This window comes from Miniopterus schreibersii (assembly GCF_964146895.1).
Source record: "Miniopterus schreibersii genome assembly, chromosome: 6".
Taxonomy (NCBI): domain Eukaryota; kingdom Metazoa; phylum Chordata; class Mammalia; order Chiroptera; family Miniopteridae; genus Miniopterus; species Miniopterus schreibersii.
The window spans coordinates 13,615,870-13,636,144 of record NC_138107.1 but is presented as its reverse complement, the minus strand read 5'-3'; the positions used below and the strand labels follow the sequence as shown (position 1 = coordinate 13,636,144).

At 52.3% G+C, this 20,275-nt stretch overlaps 4 protein-coding genes across 10 annotated transcripts in view; 2 read left to right on the top strand and 2 right to left on the bottom strand.

Annotated features, from left to right (window-relative positions):
- PTK7 (protein tyrosine kinase 7 (inactive)) overlaps positions 1-1,323 on the bottom strand; it is a 59,498-nt gene extending 58,175 nt beyond the window's left edge. Inside the window, exon 1 of the mRNA XM_081139752.1 lies at positions 1,066-1,323. Coding sequence (XP_080995878.1) covers positions 1,066-1,144 — 79 coding nt within the window. The 5' untranslated portion in view covers positions 1,145-1,323. The remainder of the gene's footprint in view (positions 1-1,065) is intronic.
- CUL7 (cullin 7) overlaps positions 1-20,275 on the top strand; it is a 98,321-nt gene that overhangs the window by 64,750 nt on the left and 13,296 nt on the right. For 2 of the 3 annotated variants that reach the window (XM_081139751.1, XM_081139749.1), the window contains exon 1: positions 19,796-19,884. The exons of the other annotated variant lie outside the window; for it this stretch is intronic. The gene's annotated coding sequence lies outside the window, so the exon portion shown is untranslated. Of the gene's footprint in view, positions 1-19,795; positions 19,885-20,275 lie in introns of those variants that run through there. 3 annotated transcript variants of the gene reach the window in all.
- On the bottom strand, positions 2,514-20,264 carry KLC4 (kinesin light chain 4). Of its 4 annotated transcripts, none has more exons than XM_081139755.1 (16): positions 20,116-20,264; positions 13,263-13,545; positions 12,060-12,290; positions 10,606-10,687; positions 9,549-9,759; positions 8,982-9,069; positions 7,082-7,183; positions 6,690-6,863; positions 6,267-6,366; positions 6,015-6,067; positions 5,729-5,799; positions 5,441-5,549; positions 4,709-4,849; positions 4,312-4,427; positions 3,610-3,673; positions 2,514-2,976 (listed from the first exon to the last, which is right to left on the bottom strand). In XM_081139755.1, exons 2-16 carry the CDS (start codon positions 13,518-13,520, stop codon positions 2,926-2,928), a joined length of 1,851 nt encoding a protein of 616 aa, XP_080995881.1. In that variant the 5' UTR covers positions 13,521-13,545; positions 20,116-20,264; the 3' UTR covers positions 2,514-2,925. The 4 variants fall into 4 exon arrangements, with proteins under 4 accessions (XP_080995881.1, XP_080995879.1, XP_080995882.1 ...); XM_081139753.1 differs by lacking the exon at positions 20,116-20,264 and adding an exon at positions 15,393-15,476; XM_081139756.1 differs by lacking the exon at positions 20,116-20,264 and adding an exon at positions 14,926-15,238.
- On the top strand, positions 15,617-19,219 carry MRPL2 (mitochondrial ribosomal protein L2). Of its 2 annotated transcripts, XM_081141418.1 has the most exons (8): positions 15,670-15,817; positions 15,954-16,017; positions 16,972-17,140; positions 17,703-17,844; positions 17,957-18,072; positions 18,149-18,259; positions 18,540-18,613; positions 18,970-19,219. In XM_081141418.1, the coding sequence occupies exons 3-8, from the start codon at positions 17,011-17,013 to the stop codon at positions 19,180-19,182; spliced, it is 786 nt and encodes a 261-aa protein (XP_080997544.1). In that variant the 5' UTR covers positions 15,670-15,817; positions 15,954-16,017; positions 16,972-17,010; the 3' UTR covers positions 19,183-19,219. The 2 variants fall into 2 exon arrangements, with proteins under 2 accessions (XP_080997543.1, XP_080997544.1); XM_081141417.1 differs by lacking the exon at positions 15,954-16,017 and having other exon boundaries at positions 15,617-15,817.

Sequence of the window (20,275 nt, the reverse complement as noted above, 5' to 3'; positions counted from 1 at the left end):
GGGTTGCTGCCACAATCATCACCAAAGATTTTTGTGATTTTTGGAAGGGAGATAGATGGGGGGATATTTCCAGTCCAGGCTGTGCAGGAAGTTTGGTGCTTTCCTGTAAGGCACTTCAATACCTCAATGGTGACTCTCAGGTGTGACCAAGACAGGAAATAAAGCGGGAAGGGGGATCCGGGTCCTGTGTATCCTGGAGATAGGGGCCACACCCTCATCAAAATGCTGAAGCGCTTGAAGAAAAGACACATTAAACTCTTTTTAAGCCTTACTGGCCCGTAGAAAGTGAAATCTGCTTCCCTCGGTGAGGAGGCACGGGATGGAAATCCAGGAAGGAGCAGAACCAACCCCGTCCGCACCTTTGCAGGCCGGCCATGCCCGATTTTGGCAGAGGCCTTCACACATTAGTCACAGCGACAGCCTGGGACTCCGCTCCCCAGATTCAACCCTGACTGGGAGTGGGCTCGGGCCCAGGAGCTAGAGGAGATGGGGCGGCCCCTGATTCTTCCCTTCCTCCGCCCTCGCCAGCAGGGCCATCGGGGGTCCCAGCTTGGCCCTGGGACTTCGAGAAGGGAAGCGGGGAGCTTCGGGCCGGCGTAGGTAACAAAGCTACAGCGCGCCGCAGGTCGGTCCCGCATCTGGCCCCAGGCCGGCCTCCCTCACCTGGGCTGAGCCCGCCAGGGCCACCCTGCCTCCCCCACCGCCAGCCACCTCACCGCAACCCACCCCAAGTAGAAGATAGTCGTTTTTCCCCCGAAAATAAACTCCCCACTAAGGCCCGGACGCCAGCAACTCCACAGCTCCCGAGTAAAACTCTCGGCTCAGGCCGGGAAAACTGTGGAGGCTGGAAACGCGACCTCGCGGGCGTGGGTGGCAAAGGGTCCCCAACCGACCAAGTCCGCTGAGGGCTTAGCCACCTCCCAGCCGCCGGGACCTCGCACCCCCAGCCCGCTTCTCCACTCCAGGGTGTCTTCTCCGCTCCAGTCGCCCAAACCCACTTCCCGGGTGTGCCAGCAGGGCTCCCGCGCTCCCCGAGCCCCGCTCCCCCAGCTCGCCGGGACTCACCGCCCAGCAGCGGCAGCAGCAGGACGCTGAGCAAAGGCAGCCGGCGGGGGCTGCTCCAGGCTCCCCGCGCAACTCCCATCACTGCGGGCTCGGGAAAGGCAGGCGGGCGCACGGCGGACGCGCGGACTGCGCTCCGCGGCGGGCCCAGGAGGCCGAGCGCACCGAAGCGCGGGCGCCGCTGCAGCAGCCGGAGCCTGAGGCGTCCCCAGCCGGAGCCGCGCGCGCCCGGTACCTCCGAGTCCCCGCGCGCCGCCGCCGCCGCCGCCAAGCCCCGCCCCACGACGCCCCCTCCCCGCCGGCCGCCGCGCGGCGCCCCGCCCCTCGACGCCCCTTCCCCGCCGTGGCTGGGAGGAGCTCGCAGTTGGGGGAGGGGTCTGGAGATGGATCCAGGACAGAAGGAGGCCCCCGGAGTTGCCGGGGACCTGAGCGAGGCAAGGGGAAGTAGGCTGTGCCTACCGCCTAATCTGCAGGGGACTCAGGGAAACCAGTGACTTTTGTGATTCCCTGACCCCCGGGAGGATATTCAGTTCTGGGCCTTCTTGGGGACTCTGACCAATAATTCCCCCCAAAAGTGGGAGGAGACTTTGCAACCTGAAGTCCTTAGGAAGACCTAGAACAGAAGGCTGTCTTTGGTGTCGCCCAAGCAAGGTAACCTGGAGATACTGTGTAGCCACATGAGAAATGTAGCTTGGAGAAGTGAGGGACCAGTGCATGGCTGGGGTCCGATTTGGCTCTGGACCAACACGAACCCAAAGGTAGAAACTGACTGGGCTCAGAGGCCAGGCTGAAGGCTGTTAAACTGACAAATTCATCCCAAGTCCATCTCCAGGCAGTCTGGGCTGTGTCAGGGCATGGCCAAGTCTCCAGCTGTGGGGAGGCCCAGCACAGCCCTTGTTCCAGGCACCCCCCACCCCAGCGCCACCACCCCCACATTCTTTCTTTGTTGTGAAAGCAGCAAGGGGTGTAGGAGGCGGGTCAGGAGGAGTCAAGCTTTAGAAGATGGGCCCCAGCTGCTGCTCAGGCCTCCAGGATATGCTGAGAGGGGATGGATAGTGAGTGCCTCCTTCCCCTCTAGCTCCGGAGGGCCCCCCAGGCCTGCTTAGACCTCCCTTCCCCCAAGCAGCTGGGAGGAGGAGGGGCAGCCACAGAGGGCCTCACAGCCTGGGAGCAGTGGCGCCAGGACTCCAGGGTCCTGCCACATGGCCACCACATGTCCCTGACAACCCAGTCCACAGCACCTTCTCCTTGGGTTGTGGGCCTCCTCCCCCATCCCCCAGATGCCTTCCTGCAGGCCCTGCTGGAGAGGATACAAACAGGGGAAGGAAGAGAGGAGAGATCCAAGAATCAACACTCCTCCTGTTGCCCCATCCATCACTGCCCCTCACCCTTCCGTGAAAGGCCCGAACACAACCCTTACTTCCTACCCTCTTCAATCAAGACTCAAGTGGCAGAATGCTTACCTGATTCTTTTATTTAAGAAAAGTGAAATACATGGACCTGAAGTGAGGCAGCAGAGGGAACAAGAGAGGCCAGGGCAAGGCATCTTGCTTGGCCAGCCCAAACCCTCTGACAGAAAAGCCAGCAGCCAGCTGCATCACTGAGGTGCATACCTGCTCCTTACCCACCCTGGGAGCCTCAGAGCTAGCTACTCTAGAGGACCACAGGTGGGGAGAGGATGTCCTGAGGGTCCTTCTTGAAAGGATTCCTGAGGAGGGAGCCAAGACCCTAAGGGCAGCAGCAATCTTCTGGTTAACTGCTCCCCCTTCACTGTCCCACCATGGGGTTGGAAGAGCCAGGAGCAATAGGGAATGCTGTGAGAGCTGTGGGGGGATCCCGCAGGCCTGAGGGGTGGGTTGAATGTCAGCTTCTTGAAGAGAGGTCCATACTGCTGGCACTGAGGCCTCGGGAGACCTGAAACAGACAACATATGCCATCAGCCCAGGGACCTCAGCCTCCTGAAGACTGTCCCCTGGAGTCTGTCTATCTTGTGGCTGTAGTCTTATCTCTCGACCCAGGATGGAGCCTGTAACCTCAATCCCAAGCTCTGAGGCTTTGCTAGGATTTTCCAGAAGGCCACAGTTCGGTGGGAAAAATACCTGGAAGAGCTACATGAATATTGGCATATACTTTGAATGTGTTGATACAAGTGGTAATTTCCCCTTAAAATGCCATTACTGTTTTTTCAAATGACTGAGTACTTTTTTCTTTTTCCCTTCTTCTTGACTACTGACTACTGAGTCCCCAAGGTAAGCTGTACAGTGGCTACAGGACGAAGAACAATTAGAATCCCCAAGTCTTTCTTGAAGTATTACTAATTCCAAAGTTCCCATCCTGATTAATTTATTTGCTACTATCTCTGGCCTGAAACTGCCCTTTCCTAGTTGCCACCACCAACAATAAGCTGTCTGCCTGATTCTGTCTGCCAGCTCCAGTTCCCTAGCCAGTCCTCATCCCAGATGACTCTTCCCTAACTCTTAACTGGGCTTGCTCTATGGCTGTCCTTTCTTTGTCACCCACCAATAAGCTCACCAGCACTGCTCTCACCTGCAGGGGTGCTGCACTGGGTTGGTTCAGATAGTTTAAGGAGGCTGCCCGCTTCATGTTGCTGCTACAACGGAAAAGAAAGAATTGAGGTCTCGCCTCTTCCTTGTTTGTTTGTTTTTTGGTTAATCCTTACTCAAGGATATATTTTCCATTGATTTTTTATTTTAGAGAGCACGGAAGGGAGGGAGGGGGAGAGAGAAAGGAAGAGAGAGAGAAACATCGATGTGAGAAAGACACATCGATTGGTTGCCTCCCACATGCACCAGACCCGAACCACCCAGGTATGTGCCCCTGACTGGGAATCGAACCTGCGACCCTTTGGTGCACAGGTCAACGCTCTAACCACTTGGCCACACCAGCTATGGTGCTTCACCTTTGAGTGCTACTAAAGCTGTGGGCCTGCTACACAAAATCAAGTCACTGCCTCCACACCATCCCCCCCCCATACACACACACACACACACACACACACACACACACACACACTCTCTCTCTCTCTCTTATCTTCGTCTATAAATAGCATCTCCTCAGGTGTCTTTTCCCCCACTAGGGCACCCATTTTTCCTGAACTCTCCATGGACAACCCATTGACCTCCTCCATGATTCTCTCCAAGACACTTCTCCTTCAGAGGTGAGGGGCCAAAAGGATTTGAAGGCCAGGGCTTACTTGACTGCTTTGCCATATCTCAGTCTCACTGTTACCTGGAGGACCGAGGTTCAGTTCCCTGGAGCTTCCTCACCAGGAGTTCGCTGCTTCTACGAAGCACATCCCGGATCTTGCCCAGAGAGCCACTCCTCTGCAGGGCCCCACTGCCATCCTGGTGGAGAGGGATGGGGACCAGAAGCTAAGGGAACCCCATGCAGACTTCTGAGTCTACCCCTGCCATTTATTCTGCACACATTTCCCCTCCCTCAAAAGCCCAGTGACCGAAGATCAGAACCCTGTCACTAGCTGGCTAATAGAGATACCTCTGAGAGGAAGGGACTGACTGAACTGGAGTGGGGACATGTTCTCATATCCTTCATGGACAGGTTCAGAGCCTCTCAATACCACCAGCAGGAGGGGTCTGAGAGATCAAGGGGCAATAATCAGACTTACCCCTGACCACTCCACAGCCACAGAGGCATCTTCACCTCCCTCATATTTCACACTGCTCCCAGAACCCTCCTGGGAGGTCCTTCCACTGTCACCCTCTCCAAGCAGCTCAGCCACCTTGGTCTGGCTGATAGGGTCAGTGCCCTGGAAGAAAAAGGAAGAAGCTGGGACTTCCCATTCCTTACTCCTCAAAATGGGCATTCAAACCTTTTCCACCATCAGCCACAGGAAGGAAGACACTTTTCCTTCTGATGTCCCAGTATACACATACTGGAACACCCCCCACCTTTTCTATTTGCAATGCATTCCTACATATAGATGCATATATATTTTTAGCCAGGGCCCACACTGAATTGATTTCATGACCCACTAATGAGCTAACACCCACACCTTGAGAAACTCTGACATTGGGCTCCCCTCAACCTCAGCTCTTTAATCCACACCAGCCATGCCCCTCTTTAATAGATTCTTCAAATTGTGAAAGGGCAGGGCTTCCCTTTTACTAATCAATGCCATTTAGAGAAGTGAACCTTGAACTTGGAGTCCTAACCACAAAGGGCAAATTGGGGTAAGAACACACTTAAAAACAACCACAACCACAAGGGTGTCTCACCTTCCTCTCTAGGTCTTCCTCCTCAGTCCCTCCTCTTATTCTTTGGAGACTCAGAAGAAGCCTCAGTGGTCCTGTTTCTAGGGCCCTACCTTTTGGACACCCTTCCCCTCTCGGTCTCTGACCTGTTTCCGGGAACGCAGGGCACATTCCTCCAGGGTCTCAGCCGCCTCCAACTTTCCCTGGCGCCTGTACAGAGCTCCCAGGTTTCTCAGAGTGGTGTTCACTGTGGGGCTGTGGGGGTGAGACCAGGGAAGGAAGTGAGGATGGGTTCTTAAAAGAAAGAGGAGAGGGAGGGAGCAGAGCTAAGAACAAGGAAGAGTAAAGAGAAGAAGGGGAAAGGTCCAGGAGGCCAGGATCAGGGCTTGAATGGAAGACACCAGAGGTCAAGCCACCTCCTCACTGCAGCTTACCTGCTCACTTTGCAGGCCTTGTACCAGCCTCCGTACTCAGCGTAGGGTGTGCTGCCCTCACGGTGCCGGGTCTGCAGGAGGACAGAGGGGAAGAGGAAGCCAGAGATGTGGGTACAGAAATGCTGGGTTGCAGCTGGAGCTGGGCTAGGGTGCAGGCTGGGCTGGGGAAGGCACAGTGCATCTGGGGCTGGGGCTTGGTTGGGAAGTGAAGAACTGGGTTAGTGCAAGGAGTAAGAGAAAGGCCCTGGTAGCCTCAGGCTCTCCAGGCTGGACTCCCCCCACTCACTTTGCTCATTTCCTCCCGCTCCTCTGCATGCATCCAGATGGGCTTGTGGTTATCTGGGGGTGATACATGGGATGGCATGGCAAGGTTAGAGAACTGAGCTGAACAGTATGTGGGGAGCCAGGACCCAGAGGCCCACATGGCTGGACTAAAGGGGTCTGGCTCCCCCTGGGAACCACTGTGGCCAAACCCCCAACCTTTGGTCTACATTTGTTTTCCTCCTTGCAGTTCCCTCCCCAGGCCCTCACCACTCACCATCCACAGACCCAAACTCCTGCACATGGGCACAGGTCAGGATCTCTTTGTAGAGTGTTTCAGCCTCAGCATACTTGCCCTGTTTCAGGTAACAGGAAGCCTGGGGGTAGGAAGGCAAAAACATAGGAGCAAGAGATGAAGACAAGATCTCAACCAGGCTCGGGGACTTCCACTTCTTGGTCTCCTTATGACTTTCCCCAGAGTTCCTCCTCACATCTCCTTTTCTAGCTACAGGGTCAAGAGTGTTCCCACTCCACTCCCAAGAGGCTATGGAACTTCTGCCTTCCCACTGAAATGAAGCAGATCCCTCAGCCCCAAAGGCAGCCCTAGAGATGGCACAAAGGCGATGGTGTTAGTGTACCAGACTATAATGCTGTCCCCTCCCCTCCGCTCCTTCCACCTACTTTCCCCCTCCCCCCTTACCAAGTTGTTCTTGGTCCGGGCTACATTAGGGTTGTCTGGCCCCAGCTGCTCCTCATAGATGGCCAGTGCCCGCTGGTAATAGCGTTCCACAGCCGCATACTTGCCCTGGTTTTGGCACAACAGGGCCAGGTTGTTCAGCTGCTTTGCCACATCTGGGTGGTTGGTGCCCAGGACCTAAAGGGGAGCAAAAGACTGATAGGTGGCTATAGTTATGTGTGTTCATGTGTGCACATGTGCCTGCAGGGAACAAGGGAAAGGGAATGACAGAAGAGAAAACAAGGCAGAGATAGGGAGGTGAGAAACAAAGAAGTGAGTTGAGAGGGTAGACCAGAAGGGAGATGGTGGCAAAGGGCTCACAGCAGGAGGGGAGAATGGGGAGAGGATGTGGGCACCTTTTCTCGAATCTCCAGTGCCCGTTGGCACAGTGGCTCCGCCTCCTTGTATTTGCCCCTTTTGCCATAGAGCACAGCCAGATTGTTGAGTGTGGCAGCCACCTAGGAAGACAGGCCTGTCCCCTCAGACGCTGGTGCTTTCAAGGACCTTGAGAATTGGAGATCTTCCCCCACGCTGCACAACCCAAGAGAAACAGACTCTGCCACCCTAACCAGAGTCAGGGGAGGAGGAATTGCTGAACAGGGTGGCTCTGCATTCTCCATGGGGACAGTATCGCCCCCTAGGGGCATTTTTTGACATTTCCAAAGGTGGGGTTTGGTGGGGCGGTTGGTCACCACAAAAATTGGGGGCACTATTACCTTTGGAGAGGCAAGGAAGCTACAGATGTTCTGCATGTGTGGGATAGCTCAGCCAAATATTGAATGTCCTGCCTGATATTCAAACACTCAATGTAAGCTTTGATACTTGGTGGGATATCAAGACAGGAGCTATGTTTTCTGAGATACATCATCTCTGCCTATCACATGCCATAATATAGGGAATTATTTTCACAGAGTTAGTTCATTTTCAGAAATATCTTATTTCTTATTTTCTCCACTTTGACAACCTATCATTTATCTTAGCATGTTACCCCTACTTATTTCTCTCTCCGTTATCATATACAAATAAATCTGGTCTGTTTATTTTAACACTGGATTTTAATCTCATATCCACAAATCCTTCAGCTCTGTCACTTTTTTAAAAAAATATATCTTTATTGATTTCAGAGAGAGGAAGGGAGAGAGAGAGAGAGAATCATCAATGATGAGAGAATCATCGATTGGCTGCCTCCTGCATGCCCCCAACTGGGGATAGAGCCCATAACCTGGGCATGTGCCCTGACCGGGAATCAAACCTCGATCTCTTGGATCCTAGGCCGATGCTCAACCCCTGAGCCACACCTGGCTGGGCTCTGTCATTTATAATATTTCTTATATAAAATGGTTTCCTATTCTTACCCCTTCTAAATCTAAAGTTACTCATTATATATCAGACTACTATATCTTTTAGCATAGTTGTATTCGATACTACAACTGTTATATTGTATTTTTATTTCATTGTAATGTATTATGTATATCATTTTATTATAAATTATTTGTTTCACTTTTATATTAATAGGGTATCATTCAATGTTTTGGAAATTATACATGTAGGTAGATTACATAATCTTTGAATTAAGTTTCTGGAAAATAGTCATTATGAGGAGGAGTCATTTGGTCCTGGCTGGTGTGGATCAGTTGGTTGAGCGTCATCCAGTACACCAAAAGGTCACCAGTTCTATTCCAGGTCAGGACACATGCCCAGGTTGTGGGCTCAATCCCCAGTAGGGTGTGTGCAGGAGGCAGCAGATGGATGTTTCTCTCTCACATCAATGTTTCTCTCTCTCGCTCTCCCTCTTCCTCTGTCTCTCTCTCTCAAAACTTTTTTTTTTAAAGGAGAGTCACCCTAGCTGGTTTTGCTCAGTGGTTAGAACGTTGGCCCATGGATAGAATGGTCCTGGGTTCAATTCCAGCGAAGGGCACATACCTCGGTTGCAGGCTCGGCCACGGTTGGGAGCATGCAGGAGGCACCCATCAATGTTTTGCTCTCATATCAATGTTTCCCCCCTACCGCCTACTCTCTTGAAAAAGCAATGGAAAAAATATCTTCCCATGAGGATTAAAAAAATTTAAAAATAAAAAATAAATTTAACAAAGGGGAGTCATTTGGGTTGAGAACCTCTGGGATCAGCAGACAGTGCCCAGAAGAAAGGAGTCCTCACATTTCCTTCCTGAGCATCCCCAGTGACTGGGCTGAGGGCAGCAGATAGACAAGCTGAGAGGCCAAAAGAGCCTGGGGAAGAAGGGAAGGAATACTGACCGCAGGGTGGTCCCGGCCTAGGGTGCTCTCCCTTATGCTGAGGGCATCATTCAGCAGATGAGCGGCTTCCTTATACTTATTCTGATCCCTGGAAGAGGATTAAAGTCTCAAGGGGTTACCCTGACCTTTGCCCCCAAGCCATCTCCTTCCCTCCCCTCTTCTGGGGTGACTGAGATACACTCAGGGACTGGGCCCACCATCAGAAGACATGAAGTCCAGTGTGAGCAGTGAGAGGGGTTCACCAACACACCCCTACTGCATGCTAATGTCTGCCATGTCAAGAAGAGGCCAAAGTTACTGGACACAAGAGACAGAGAGAAACAGAGACAGAGACCCTCCCCAGAAGACTGGGAAAATAAACAGCCTGAGGGAAAGTGTTCTCTGGGATCAAGGGCTCAGGTATGGAAAGAATGAGAGCTCTGGTACAGGAGAACTCCAAGTGGCATAATACCTGGGAGGCCCAGCAGGGAGAAGAGGTACCCAGTGGAGAGAAGGAATGAGAGCCAAAGGTGGATCAAGGTGGGAATCTGGAGGCAGATTTGTGGCCAAAAGGAAGGCAGTACTCACCGATACACCAAAGCAAGGATGTTGAGCATGGTTGCAACATCTGGGTGGCCACGGCCAGATGTGCGCTCCAGGTCCTCCAGTGCCTGCTTACAAAGTGGCACGGCCACCTCATAGCGACCCTGGGCTGCATACTGGATCACCAAGTTGTGCAGAGTCCGTAATCTCGCTGGGATCTCATATCCACTATGTTGGGTGCCCTGGCCACGTGACACTAAACCATCCCAGAAAATGAACAGGAAACTTCCTCAGGGAACTCTTCCTCTCTCCTTTGCTGCCTGCCCTCTCCAACCCCACGCCATGTCTTATTCCATGCCTGCACCTGCCCCCCACCAGGCTCTCTCTCTGGAGACCTGTCTCAGCTGCTATTCTTTTGCCCACTCCCTTGAACCTGTGCCTATGACAGTCCCATTTGTTCACCCAGTAATTCATTCACTCAGCAAACATATACCTCATAAATATGAGCCAGGGGCTGTACCAGAGATACAAGGCTAAGAAAGACCTACTTCACCCAGCCAGGCGCAGCTCAGCGCTTGAGCATCGGCCTAGGATCCAGGAGATCACGGTTTGATTCCCGGTCAGGGCACATGCCCACATGCAGGAGGCAGCCAATCAATGACGACTCTCTCATCATTGATGTTTCTAATTCTCTCTGAAACTCTCTCCCTTCCTTTCTCTGAAATAAATAAAGATATTTAAAAAAATAAATAAGACCTGCTTCTTTCCCTTAAGGAGTTCACATTCTTCCACTCAGGCTCATTCTCCCACCCAACTGTGACCTTCTTACTGGCCAGACCCCTGTCATTCTCATCTTGGTATTCCTAGTGCCTAGCACAATACCTGGCACATATTAAGTGTTTAATAAATATTGATGAATAAGAAATGATGGGAAGGCTGAGGAAATCAAAGTACTAGCCAAGTCTCTGCCCCATCTCCAGAGGAAGTAGAGAACCTATTTCTGGATGGCGAGCATCCTGTATATGGGGGCTGGGGAGGGGGCACAGCTAGACCAGGCTCCTGCTGCCCTTTCTCCACCCTCCCACTCCAAAGACAGACTCACAGCCATTGCTTGAGTCTTCTTCCTCCTCATTGGGGAAGAGGTCATCCAGGGAATCCTTGGTGGCATCACCCTCCTTCTCCTCCTAGAAAGAAAGCAGCAGCATATCTGGGTGAAGATATCCCCAGTAATGTCTTCAGGGCCCCTCTGAACCATGAAATACATGACAGGTGGCGCCCAGGAGAAGAATCTTGTTTATGTCCCTGCCCTTGGGGAAGGCCAGCATTTGTCTCACCAAGCTCAGACCTCTCCTTCATGAATCTCACGACTTTCCCTTCCTTCACATTCAGAGCTTCCTTCCTAGGCGCCCTCATTCTCCAGCCCCCACCTCTTGCCCGCTCAACTCTTGTAATTATAGCCCTATGTGTTTGCATTGATTATATGTCTGTCCTGTCTGTCCTGAGGGCAGGGAGTGTGTCTGATCTTATTGACACATACTCGGTGTCTACCTCAGCTTGGTGCCCAACATCTGCCACTGTTCATGCTGGACTTAGTGCCCAACCCTCATTGTATAACCTACTTCCACAATGGGGAAATTCGCTGTGCCCACACGGCACTGCAGCCCCATACAAACACCTCTAACCCTCCTGCCCAGCTTCGCCAATGTGTCCCATGAACGTCACCCCTCTTTCCCTGGAACAGACCAGCCTTCCAGCCCTGGAGCCTTATCTATGACACCCCCACGCCCCAGTTTAGAAAGCTGCTCCTTCTTCCTCATCATCACTCAAACTCCATCCGAACTCCTAACCATTTAAATGTAAAAATCCAACCTAAATCTTACCATCCCTGTACCTTGCCTCCTCTGTGACTCTTTCTCAGACTGTTCCAGCCCCAGGAACCTATCTCATTCAGCACTGAGCACTTGCTGCTTTGTGTGGTTGCACATGTGTTCTCAGGTGGAAGTTTTGTCCCTACAGCTACACTATAAGCCTGAAAAAACAGAAACTCTCTTTTCTAGTTCTCTATACGTCTCCTATATACATCTTCTTGAACTGCATAAGGCATAGAGATATACAAATGCCTGCTGAGTGAAGGTTAAATTTCATACATTTTGAGAGAAAACTTTAGGAGGTTCTTGCTAACCTGGGCTATGCTTTCCCTAATTGTAGCACTTAGGATTCTGGATTGGAATTGTCCAGGTGATTATCTGTTTCACCTGCACAAATATATAATTTTGAGAGCAGGAACTCTGTCTGCCTTGTTCACTGTTTCATCCCCAGTGGAGTGCACAGTGCCTGGCATGTGTGATAGTCATTTAGTTTAATGTTGACTGAATGAGTGAGTATTCTTTCCCCTTTACTGTCATCTGTAGATGGGGTCAGGATGTGAATCAGGCAGATGGGGCAGCACTGCTGTCCCCTGCAGATGATGGAGCAATTGCCCCATGTTTGTGGTGACTCCCAGCTATCCACATCCCCACCCCTTCCACCCCCCCAGCCTTGCCTGCACACACTTACCGTGGTGTGTCCATCCTCGTCATATTGCCGTAGCTGCCCCAGGAACTCCAGGTGCTTCTTTTCCTCCTCCAGCTGAGCCACAGCCTGCTCGCTGCGCTGTAGCCGCTGCTGGGTACCCGCCAGCTCGTCCCGAAGCCACTGGTTCTCCTGGCACAGCCGCCGTACCTGAGCCCGCAGCTTCTGTTTCTCAGACTCCACTGTGCTCAGGTGGCTGGCCAAAGCCAGCATCACCTAGGTGGGCACATCCTGTGAGCACCAGATGCTGGCTAGAAGTGTTCAGGGATAGGCAGGAAAGGAGCCTACTGGGAGGCGGCAAGACTAGCAGGAGCCAGGAAGCGGGGTTGGGGAGCAACAGCTCTACCTGAAATACACCCTGAATCCAATTTCTCACCACCTCCATAGTCACCACCCTGGGCCAAGCCACCATCAGTTCCTACCTGGATTAAATAGCCTCCTCACTGGCCTCCCTGTTTCTGCCCTTGTTCCCTTAGAGTCTCCTCTCAACCCAGCAGTCAAATGATCTTTTTCAAATGTTAAGTTAGAACACATCACTCATCTCCTTGTCATTATGATAACCTACATGTTCCACATGATCTGACTCCCTCTCTTCAACCCCATTACCTCTTGAACTTCATTTTCTATTTTACTTCCCCTCATTCACTCTACTGCAGCCACGCTGGCCCCTTACTGAAGTCACTGGGAAGGCTCTGGTTCAGGGCCCTTGCACTTGCTGTCCACTCTACGTAGGATGCTTTCCCCCCATTTACTGCATGACTCATTCCCTCATCTTCAAACCTTTGCTCAAATGTCACCATTTCAGTGAAGCCTTTTTTTGAAAACCCTGTCTAAAATCATATACTCTCTCCATACTTCCTAATCCCCTTCCCTGCTTTATTTTTATTCTTTTATCCTTAGCAATTATCACTCTGGCATACTGAATCATTTACTTATTTATTTGTGTATTGTCTGCCTCCCCCAGCTAGAATGTAAGTTCTAGGATGGCAAGGATTTTTGAGTGTTGTGTTCAGCGATGTGTCTCCAGTGCACAGAAGATGAGTGCCTGCCACATAGTAGAAGCTTAACACATTTTTACTGAATGAATGAATGCAAGGATCTAGGACAAAGGGATTCCAAGCGACCCCAAACCTCCAATCAGACAACTGCTCCTCCATGGGCCACTTGGCACCATGTCCTCCCTCTCACCTGGGCCTCACTCAACCCCAGCTCAATGTTTTCCATGGAACGGCGTAGCTGCCGAGCCTTCTCATGCACCAGTCCTTCTTCATGGCCTCCCTGTTGCAGACACTCGATGGTATGGGACAGGCCTTGCAGTACAGCCTGGTGTTCACTGTGCAGGGCCTCCAGCCCTTGGGTCACCAGCCGAGTGCTTCCCAGGATCTCCTCCTGGCTGAGCCGGTGCCCTGCAGATTCATCCCGCTGCCCCAACACCAGGCCCGACATCCTGGCCTGGAGGACTTTGCCTGGGCTAGGAAAACAACAGAACTCAAGTGAGGTAAAAATAAGAAAGAGAGGCTCAGCGCCTTGGTTACATGGTGGTGGGGATCTAAGTTAAGAGATGAGAGAGTATGGGTGATCCTGTGTTTTTGTTTGTTTTTTAATCCTCACCTGAGGATATCTTTTCTGTTGCTTTTCAGAGAGAGTGGAAGGGAGTAGGAGAGAGAGAAGCATCAATGTGAGAGAGACACATCAATTGGTGCCTCCTGCATACGCCCCAACCAGGGCTGGGGATTGAGCCTGCAACCAAGGTGCGTGCCCTTGGCTGGAATCAAACCCAAGACCCTTCAGTCTGCAGGCCGACTCTCTAGCCATTGAGCCAAACCAGCTAGGGCAATGCTGTGTTTTAATTGGAGAGAGAGAGTGACCAGTGGGGAGGGAGCCTACAACACTGAAAGCACACAGCTTAAAGTTGTGGGAAAGAGAGAGGCAGAGGAAGTGACTTAAATGAAAAAAGAACAGAGAAGGAACAAAGGTCCTGAGAACTAGCAGAGGGATTTAGAATTTAGGACCAAAACAGAAAAGGAACTGGAGAGAGAGCTTGGGTTAGGAAAAGGAATGAGGAGATAAGAGACGGCACTACAAGAAACACAGAGGGTGTTTGGGGAGAACTGCAAAGGGTATAGGGGTAAAGAAGACAGAAGAATATGCAGAAAATAGTGCAGAGGTATGGGGAAAAGGGAAGGGTAAGTTTCAAAGTTAAATCACGGAAAAGAGAGAAAAGAAGAAAACAGGAGCCTTCTCGCCGGACCCAGATGAGAAGGCCCCAAAGGACTCAAGGGCTTCAGGCTGTGTCACCCACGGAGCTGCGGGGAGACCAGCATCTCCCTCCCTGGTCAGCCCTCTTTCCCCACTAGCTTTCAGCCCATATTTCTCACCCTCCAGGTCTCAGGCTGTCGTCCTACTTCCTCAAAAGGGCCTTGTTTCTCATCTTTAAAGTCCTCTTACCTGTTTACCCAGCAAGGCCCGTGGCTGTGGCATTCAGGCCAGAGCCCGGAAGAAACTGTTCAGCAGCCAGAGACTCAGAAGGATCCCTGCCCAAAGTCCAGAAGTCCAGAGTTTTCACCCCTTTCCTCGCCACTTCACAGCCACCCAGAGGACCTGGCGCAGAGCCCCACCCAGGACAAACATCCTCCCTCCCCCTGCCTACAGGTCTTCAAAGAGGACTAGTGTCCCTCCTCCTTCCCCAGGCCAATCTCTCACCCCAAGCCTGGGGAGCTATTTTCTCCCAAGAAGGGAGTGAGACTAATCTGGGACTTGCGGGAAGGGGCGTGTCTGGCTGAGAGTAAGGAGGGAGACCAGGTCACCCCCGGCTCAGTCACTTCCATGGCTTTGTCTCCGTTATGATCACCTGCTAACAGGCTCTGAGTCACCTTAAGGTGCCTCCCAGATGCCTGAGGGTGCAGGTGGAATGGCAGGTCTGCTGAGTGCTGGGAGGTGGTCTCCTCGGCTTTGGAATGCGGTTGCGGAGGGCCGCAGGCTGCCGGCCTGCCCTGGGGCCCGGGGTGGGGATACAGTGCGATGGGCAAGGGCGCCCGGGGGAGGTGCAGATGGACGACCGAGGTCCACGTCGCGGGTGGGGACTCAGCAGCCCCACAATCCCGAGGTCACTTAGTCAGTTGGTAGCGCAGGGGGCGGGGCAGGCCGACTTTCTGTCTGTCTGTCTGAGGGGCGGGAAGAATCGCAGGGGGCGGAGTTTTTTTAGTGTGTCTGGAGTTGTGTGAGGTCAGTCAGCGGGGGGTTATCTGTCCGAGAGAGCGGAAATAAGAGGTAGCGGGACCTTAACCCACAGCCCCAGAGTTACTCTCAAAGACTCACCTGCAGTGTGTCAGTCTGGCTGCCTCCCTGTTCGGTACTGCCCCTTTAAATCCATCATGGCTGCCGCTCGAGGCAATTGTTTTGACGGCTCCGGGAGGCGGGGCCTGCTCCCTAGTCACGCGACCTAAGAGCCGCCCGAGGATTGGCTCTAACCACAGGCGGGCACGAAAGGAGGTGTGTATACAGCTTGCTCTTTGGTTTTCCTTCCGCCTCTTTTACGTCATGAGTGAGGGACGGCACACAGAGCCTTTAGCGTCATCCCGGAGCGCCAGGCTCCCTGGCTAAAGGTAATGGTGGTGCGCTGAACTCAGCGGAGCTTGGCTACCCTCATGGCTCTACGAGTCCTGACCCGTGCTCTAGGCTCTCTGAGTCTGACGCCCCTGGGTGCTGCGGCTCCCAGCCCGAGTATGCTCCCGGCCGCCCAGGTAATCCACTTTACCCGGGAACGTGGCTGTTTCTGTTCGGGCTGCCCGAGAAGGGACACCGGGGATAGGCGGGGATGCGAGTCTGCTCATTAGTCACGCAGGCCCGTGACCTTGGATAAGTCTCTCTAATCCTCAGCTTTCTCCTGTATAATTGTTGCTGTCTCACAGGGCCGCTGGATTCCTCAGACGAGATATTGGAGGTACAAGTGCTTTACAGATAACCGGTTGTACGGGTTTCAGTAATAATTGACATTTACTGGGTGTCTGTCATAAGCCAGGCACAAGTAAAAGAGGTTTTAAATAAGCGAATTCTTTTCAACCATTCTGTAAGTTAGTTATACCTTATATTATTATTCCCATTTTTCATATGCGAAAACTGATAAGCAGCTTAATTAAGGTCATACACCAAATATTTGAGCTAGGCAGTCTGGCTTCAAAGCCTGAGATTATATCATAATGGTTATGACATCGTAACCGTTATAACAACCATTAAGGATGAGATTAGAGAATGCAGGGCGAGATACCAAGAATAGGAGCCTAAGGTGAAGGTATCACATGGTCCCTAGTGGGTGATTAATGAATCACAGTAAAGAGAAATTAAAAGTCTTGCTGTGAACCTCTCCGGCTGATGGTAGAGTTTTGCAGATGCATACTTAAAATTCAAAACCTACTCTGTGAAATCCTGGGAATACAACAGGGAACAAGACAGAATAATCCTGACCCTCCATATCTGAAAAACTCCCAGAAACATAATGCAAATGAGCAAAAGGCATTAATGCTGATGGTGATGCATGGATATGTGGAAGTTACCAGCTCTGGAGAAGAGAATTGTTTAGGGAAGGAAAAGTTTCTTGGAGATGGAGAACTGAGCCAGATTTAGTAGACACACCAAAGGAGAACATTCCATTACAGAAATACTTAAGAGGTAAAAGGATCAAATGAGGACAGGTAATCAATACACACAAACACTTGAATAAACATTCCACACTGGTATTTGTGCAAGCTGTGAAGGATAGAGTTTTTGGACAGCTGGTCTGGGATGCTTCCAGGAGGAAGTGAGCTACAAGCTAAACTTGGTCTCTGCCCTTGCTCTGTTCTATGATGTTTCTCCTTCAGTTAGCTTTCAAGTGAAAGAGATTTATGTTTATCTCTAGGTGACAAACAATGCCCTCTGCCAGCTGCCCTCTACCTCGATGTTGCTCCCCTGCCGCCCAATCCTTACCTCTGTGGCCCTTAGTGCCAAGTTTGTGTCCTGGAAAAGTCGTACCACATACACCACTACACCATTGAAGAAGAGGAAGTCTGGAGGCCGAGACCACACAGGTGGGAGCAAGGGCAAGAGGATTTAAATGGTAAAGGGAAAAAACATGGTAGGACCCTAGTTCTGTATACTGATACAGGCAGAGGAATATAATTAAAGCACACTTATTGGACTCCTACATATAGTATGTATATAAGAACAAGAGTAGAATACAAAGCAAATAGACAGGTGGTCTGTGCTCCTAAAGACAAGCTAGATCATTGAGCACTGGGCATACACAGCAAGTTTCATGAAAGCTTTCTTCACATCCTTAAAAAAATTGATAACAGTTGAAATTGAGCACTATTTACATGGCCCTCAGTAAACTTACTGAATTCAGTAATTTGTAGAGAATTTATCTTGAAGTTTTATAAATTCTTGAAGAATTTATCTTATAGTTTTAATAATCATATAATTATGCTTTTACCAATGTCTGTGTGTTTCCCCATCCCCATTTACCCCATTGTGCTATGAAAATTTTTATCATTTTCTGCTTGAGTCATAATGTTTAGAAACACTGCTGTCTGCCCAGGACAGGCCTGTTCATCTGACCTGGGTTATGTCCCCTCACTGTCCTGACCACAGGCCGAATCCGAGTGCATGGTATTGGTGGGGGCCACAAGCAACGTTATCGCATGATTGACTTTCTTCGGTTCCGGCCAGAGCAGGAAACCAAGCCAGGACCATTTGAGGAGAAGGTCATCCTTGTCCGTTATGATCCCTGTAGGCAAGTTCAGGATGTGGGGTGATGATGGTGTGACTGAATGACTGCTCTGTGGCTTTTCAGAAGATATGGGGCTGCCTAGATGGTCTGCTCACCTGTCGCTCACCCTGAACAGGTCAGCAGACATAGCTCTGGTTGCTGGGGGCAGCCGGAAACGCTGGATCATTGCCACAGAAAATATGCAGGCTGGAGATATAATCCTAAATTCCGACCACATAGGCCGAATGGCAGGTGAGAGATAGCCACCGGATGTGTGTGGGCTGGGAGGCTGCAAGGGCTTTGGTACTGATGAAATTCTGTCTTTTAGTTGCTCCTCGGGAAGGGGATGCACATCCTCTTGGGGCCTTGCCTGTGGGGACCCTCATCAACAATGTGGAGAGTGAGCCAGGCCGGGGGGGCCAGTATATCCGAGCTGCAGGTATGAAGTAAGGAGCTGCTTGGGCGGGGGGCTTACAATTTGGAAGGCCAGGTGGTACCCAAGGTCACAATTCTCTGAACCCATGGGCCATATGTGGTCTGGTCCATTGGCAGAGGAAGATAAGGATGAAGTACTAATGTTTTGACCTGAAACACTGCATGCATCTGCTCCAGTGTATGTGCCCCTGAAGGACAAAGCAAGGGCAGTATGTGGGGTGCGGCCCCCATCTGCCCCCCACCTCCTCTGTGGAGGGTGGCAAAGCTGCTTCTCCCTTCCCCAGGGACGTGTGGTGTGCTGCTGCGGAAGGTGAATGGGACAGCCATCATCCAGCTGCCCTCTAAGAGGCAGATGCAGGTGTGTGTGTGGGTACAGGTGGGAGGGATCAGCAAGGGAGGAATTTTTGGAATGTGCCTTTCCCAGCCCACATATCTCCCAGGTGTTTTATGTTAGGAACTGCCCCGAGCTGGGTTTGTCCTTTTGCGCTGTGTGACTAGGAATGCTTACTCAGACTGGCACCATAATGGAATGGAGAACAGTGTCTTTTGTTTTCAATTCCTGTAGGACCTGCACTCAGGTTCAGTTATGTTGCACTTTTCCCTTGTCCTCTCCCCTTCTCTCATTGAGTGTAAGAACCTTCCCAAGAGTCCTGCTCTCAACATTGTCAGGCTCTTTCCTCCCAGGGTGCATTCTCTTCCATCTTTCTCTCTCAGGTGCTGGAAACGTGCATAGCAACAGTAGGCCGAGTATCCAACGTTGATCATAACAAAAGGGTCATTGGCAAGGCTGGGCGGAACCGCTGGCTGGGCAAGAGGCCTTCCAGCGGGCTATGGCACCGAAAGGGGGGCTGGGCTGGCCGAAAGATTCGGCCCCTGCCCCCAATGAAGAGTTATGTGAAGCTGCCTTCAGCTGCTGCCCAAAGCTGATATCCCTGGACTCTTAATAAAATGACCCCCATTTTTATCTGTTACTGGTGTTTTGGGAGGGGAGATGGTACATACTGGACCGGGAGAAAGAAAGGAGCAAACAAGCGTGTGGAGAGAAAGGGACGGACAATATGGGGCAAAGACTGCGGCTGCAAAACCCTCATTTCCAGCCTTCCCCCTTCTCTCAGTTCTTCCTTCATGGGTAATGGAGGGGGGTAATAAACGACCTCCAAGATCTTAGTTCTGACTGGGGAAATGCAGAAGGTACTTCCGGTGGCAGGAGGGAGGACAAAAAGGAAGAGGAAAGGGCGCCGGGAGGAGGAGGTGCCGCGTCGCCGAGGTGGCAACCCGCGGCTCCGCCCCAGCGCTCTCCCAGGGCCCCTAGTTTTCCGCTGGGTACAGCGGAAATGAGCCCAGGCTGTGGGCGGGTGGCAGAGCCCCCAGAGCTGGGCGGGTGGCACCACCGGCTGGGACCTGCCCCTCCCCAGCCGCTGCAGACCTGCCTGCGCTCGGCGACAGGGCCTGGCCCCGGGTCCCTGCTCGCCACGCCCCCTGCCTGAACGCCCCGCGGAGGCACGCCCCCTTCCACCCCGGGCTCCGGCGGGGCCCAAATCTCCATCAGCCAGCGTCGCCCCCAACGTCGCCGCGCTCCTATCTCAGCGAAGGACAGGCCTCGCGCCAGGACCCCCATCTACTTCTGAGGTGGCCAGAGCCCCGCCGCGGCCCCCTGCCCCTACCCTGGGTTTTCCTCCCTCTAGCCCACCGAGCCTCGCTCCGTACCCGACCTCGCATTCCCCATTCCACTATGCCTCGGGATTCTGGTTTATCTTGCCCAGCCACCTACCCCCACCTTGTTGCACGCGCCCCCCTTTCCCCCCTCCCCAGCTCCTCAGGCCTCAGACCCCGGTCCACCAAGCCTCGCCCGTCACGCACCGGGGCTCCGCACTTTGTCCCGCGCCTCGCGTTGCCCCCACCGGTCTTGCTGCTCCAGTGGCTCCAGTGCCTCCAGTCTTGGGCTCCCGCAGCCCACCAGCCCCCCCTCCCAGCCCATCGCGCCTTGCGCCCTACTCCACCAGTTCTCTTTCCTCTGCGA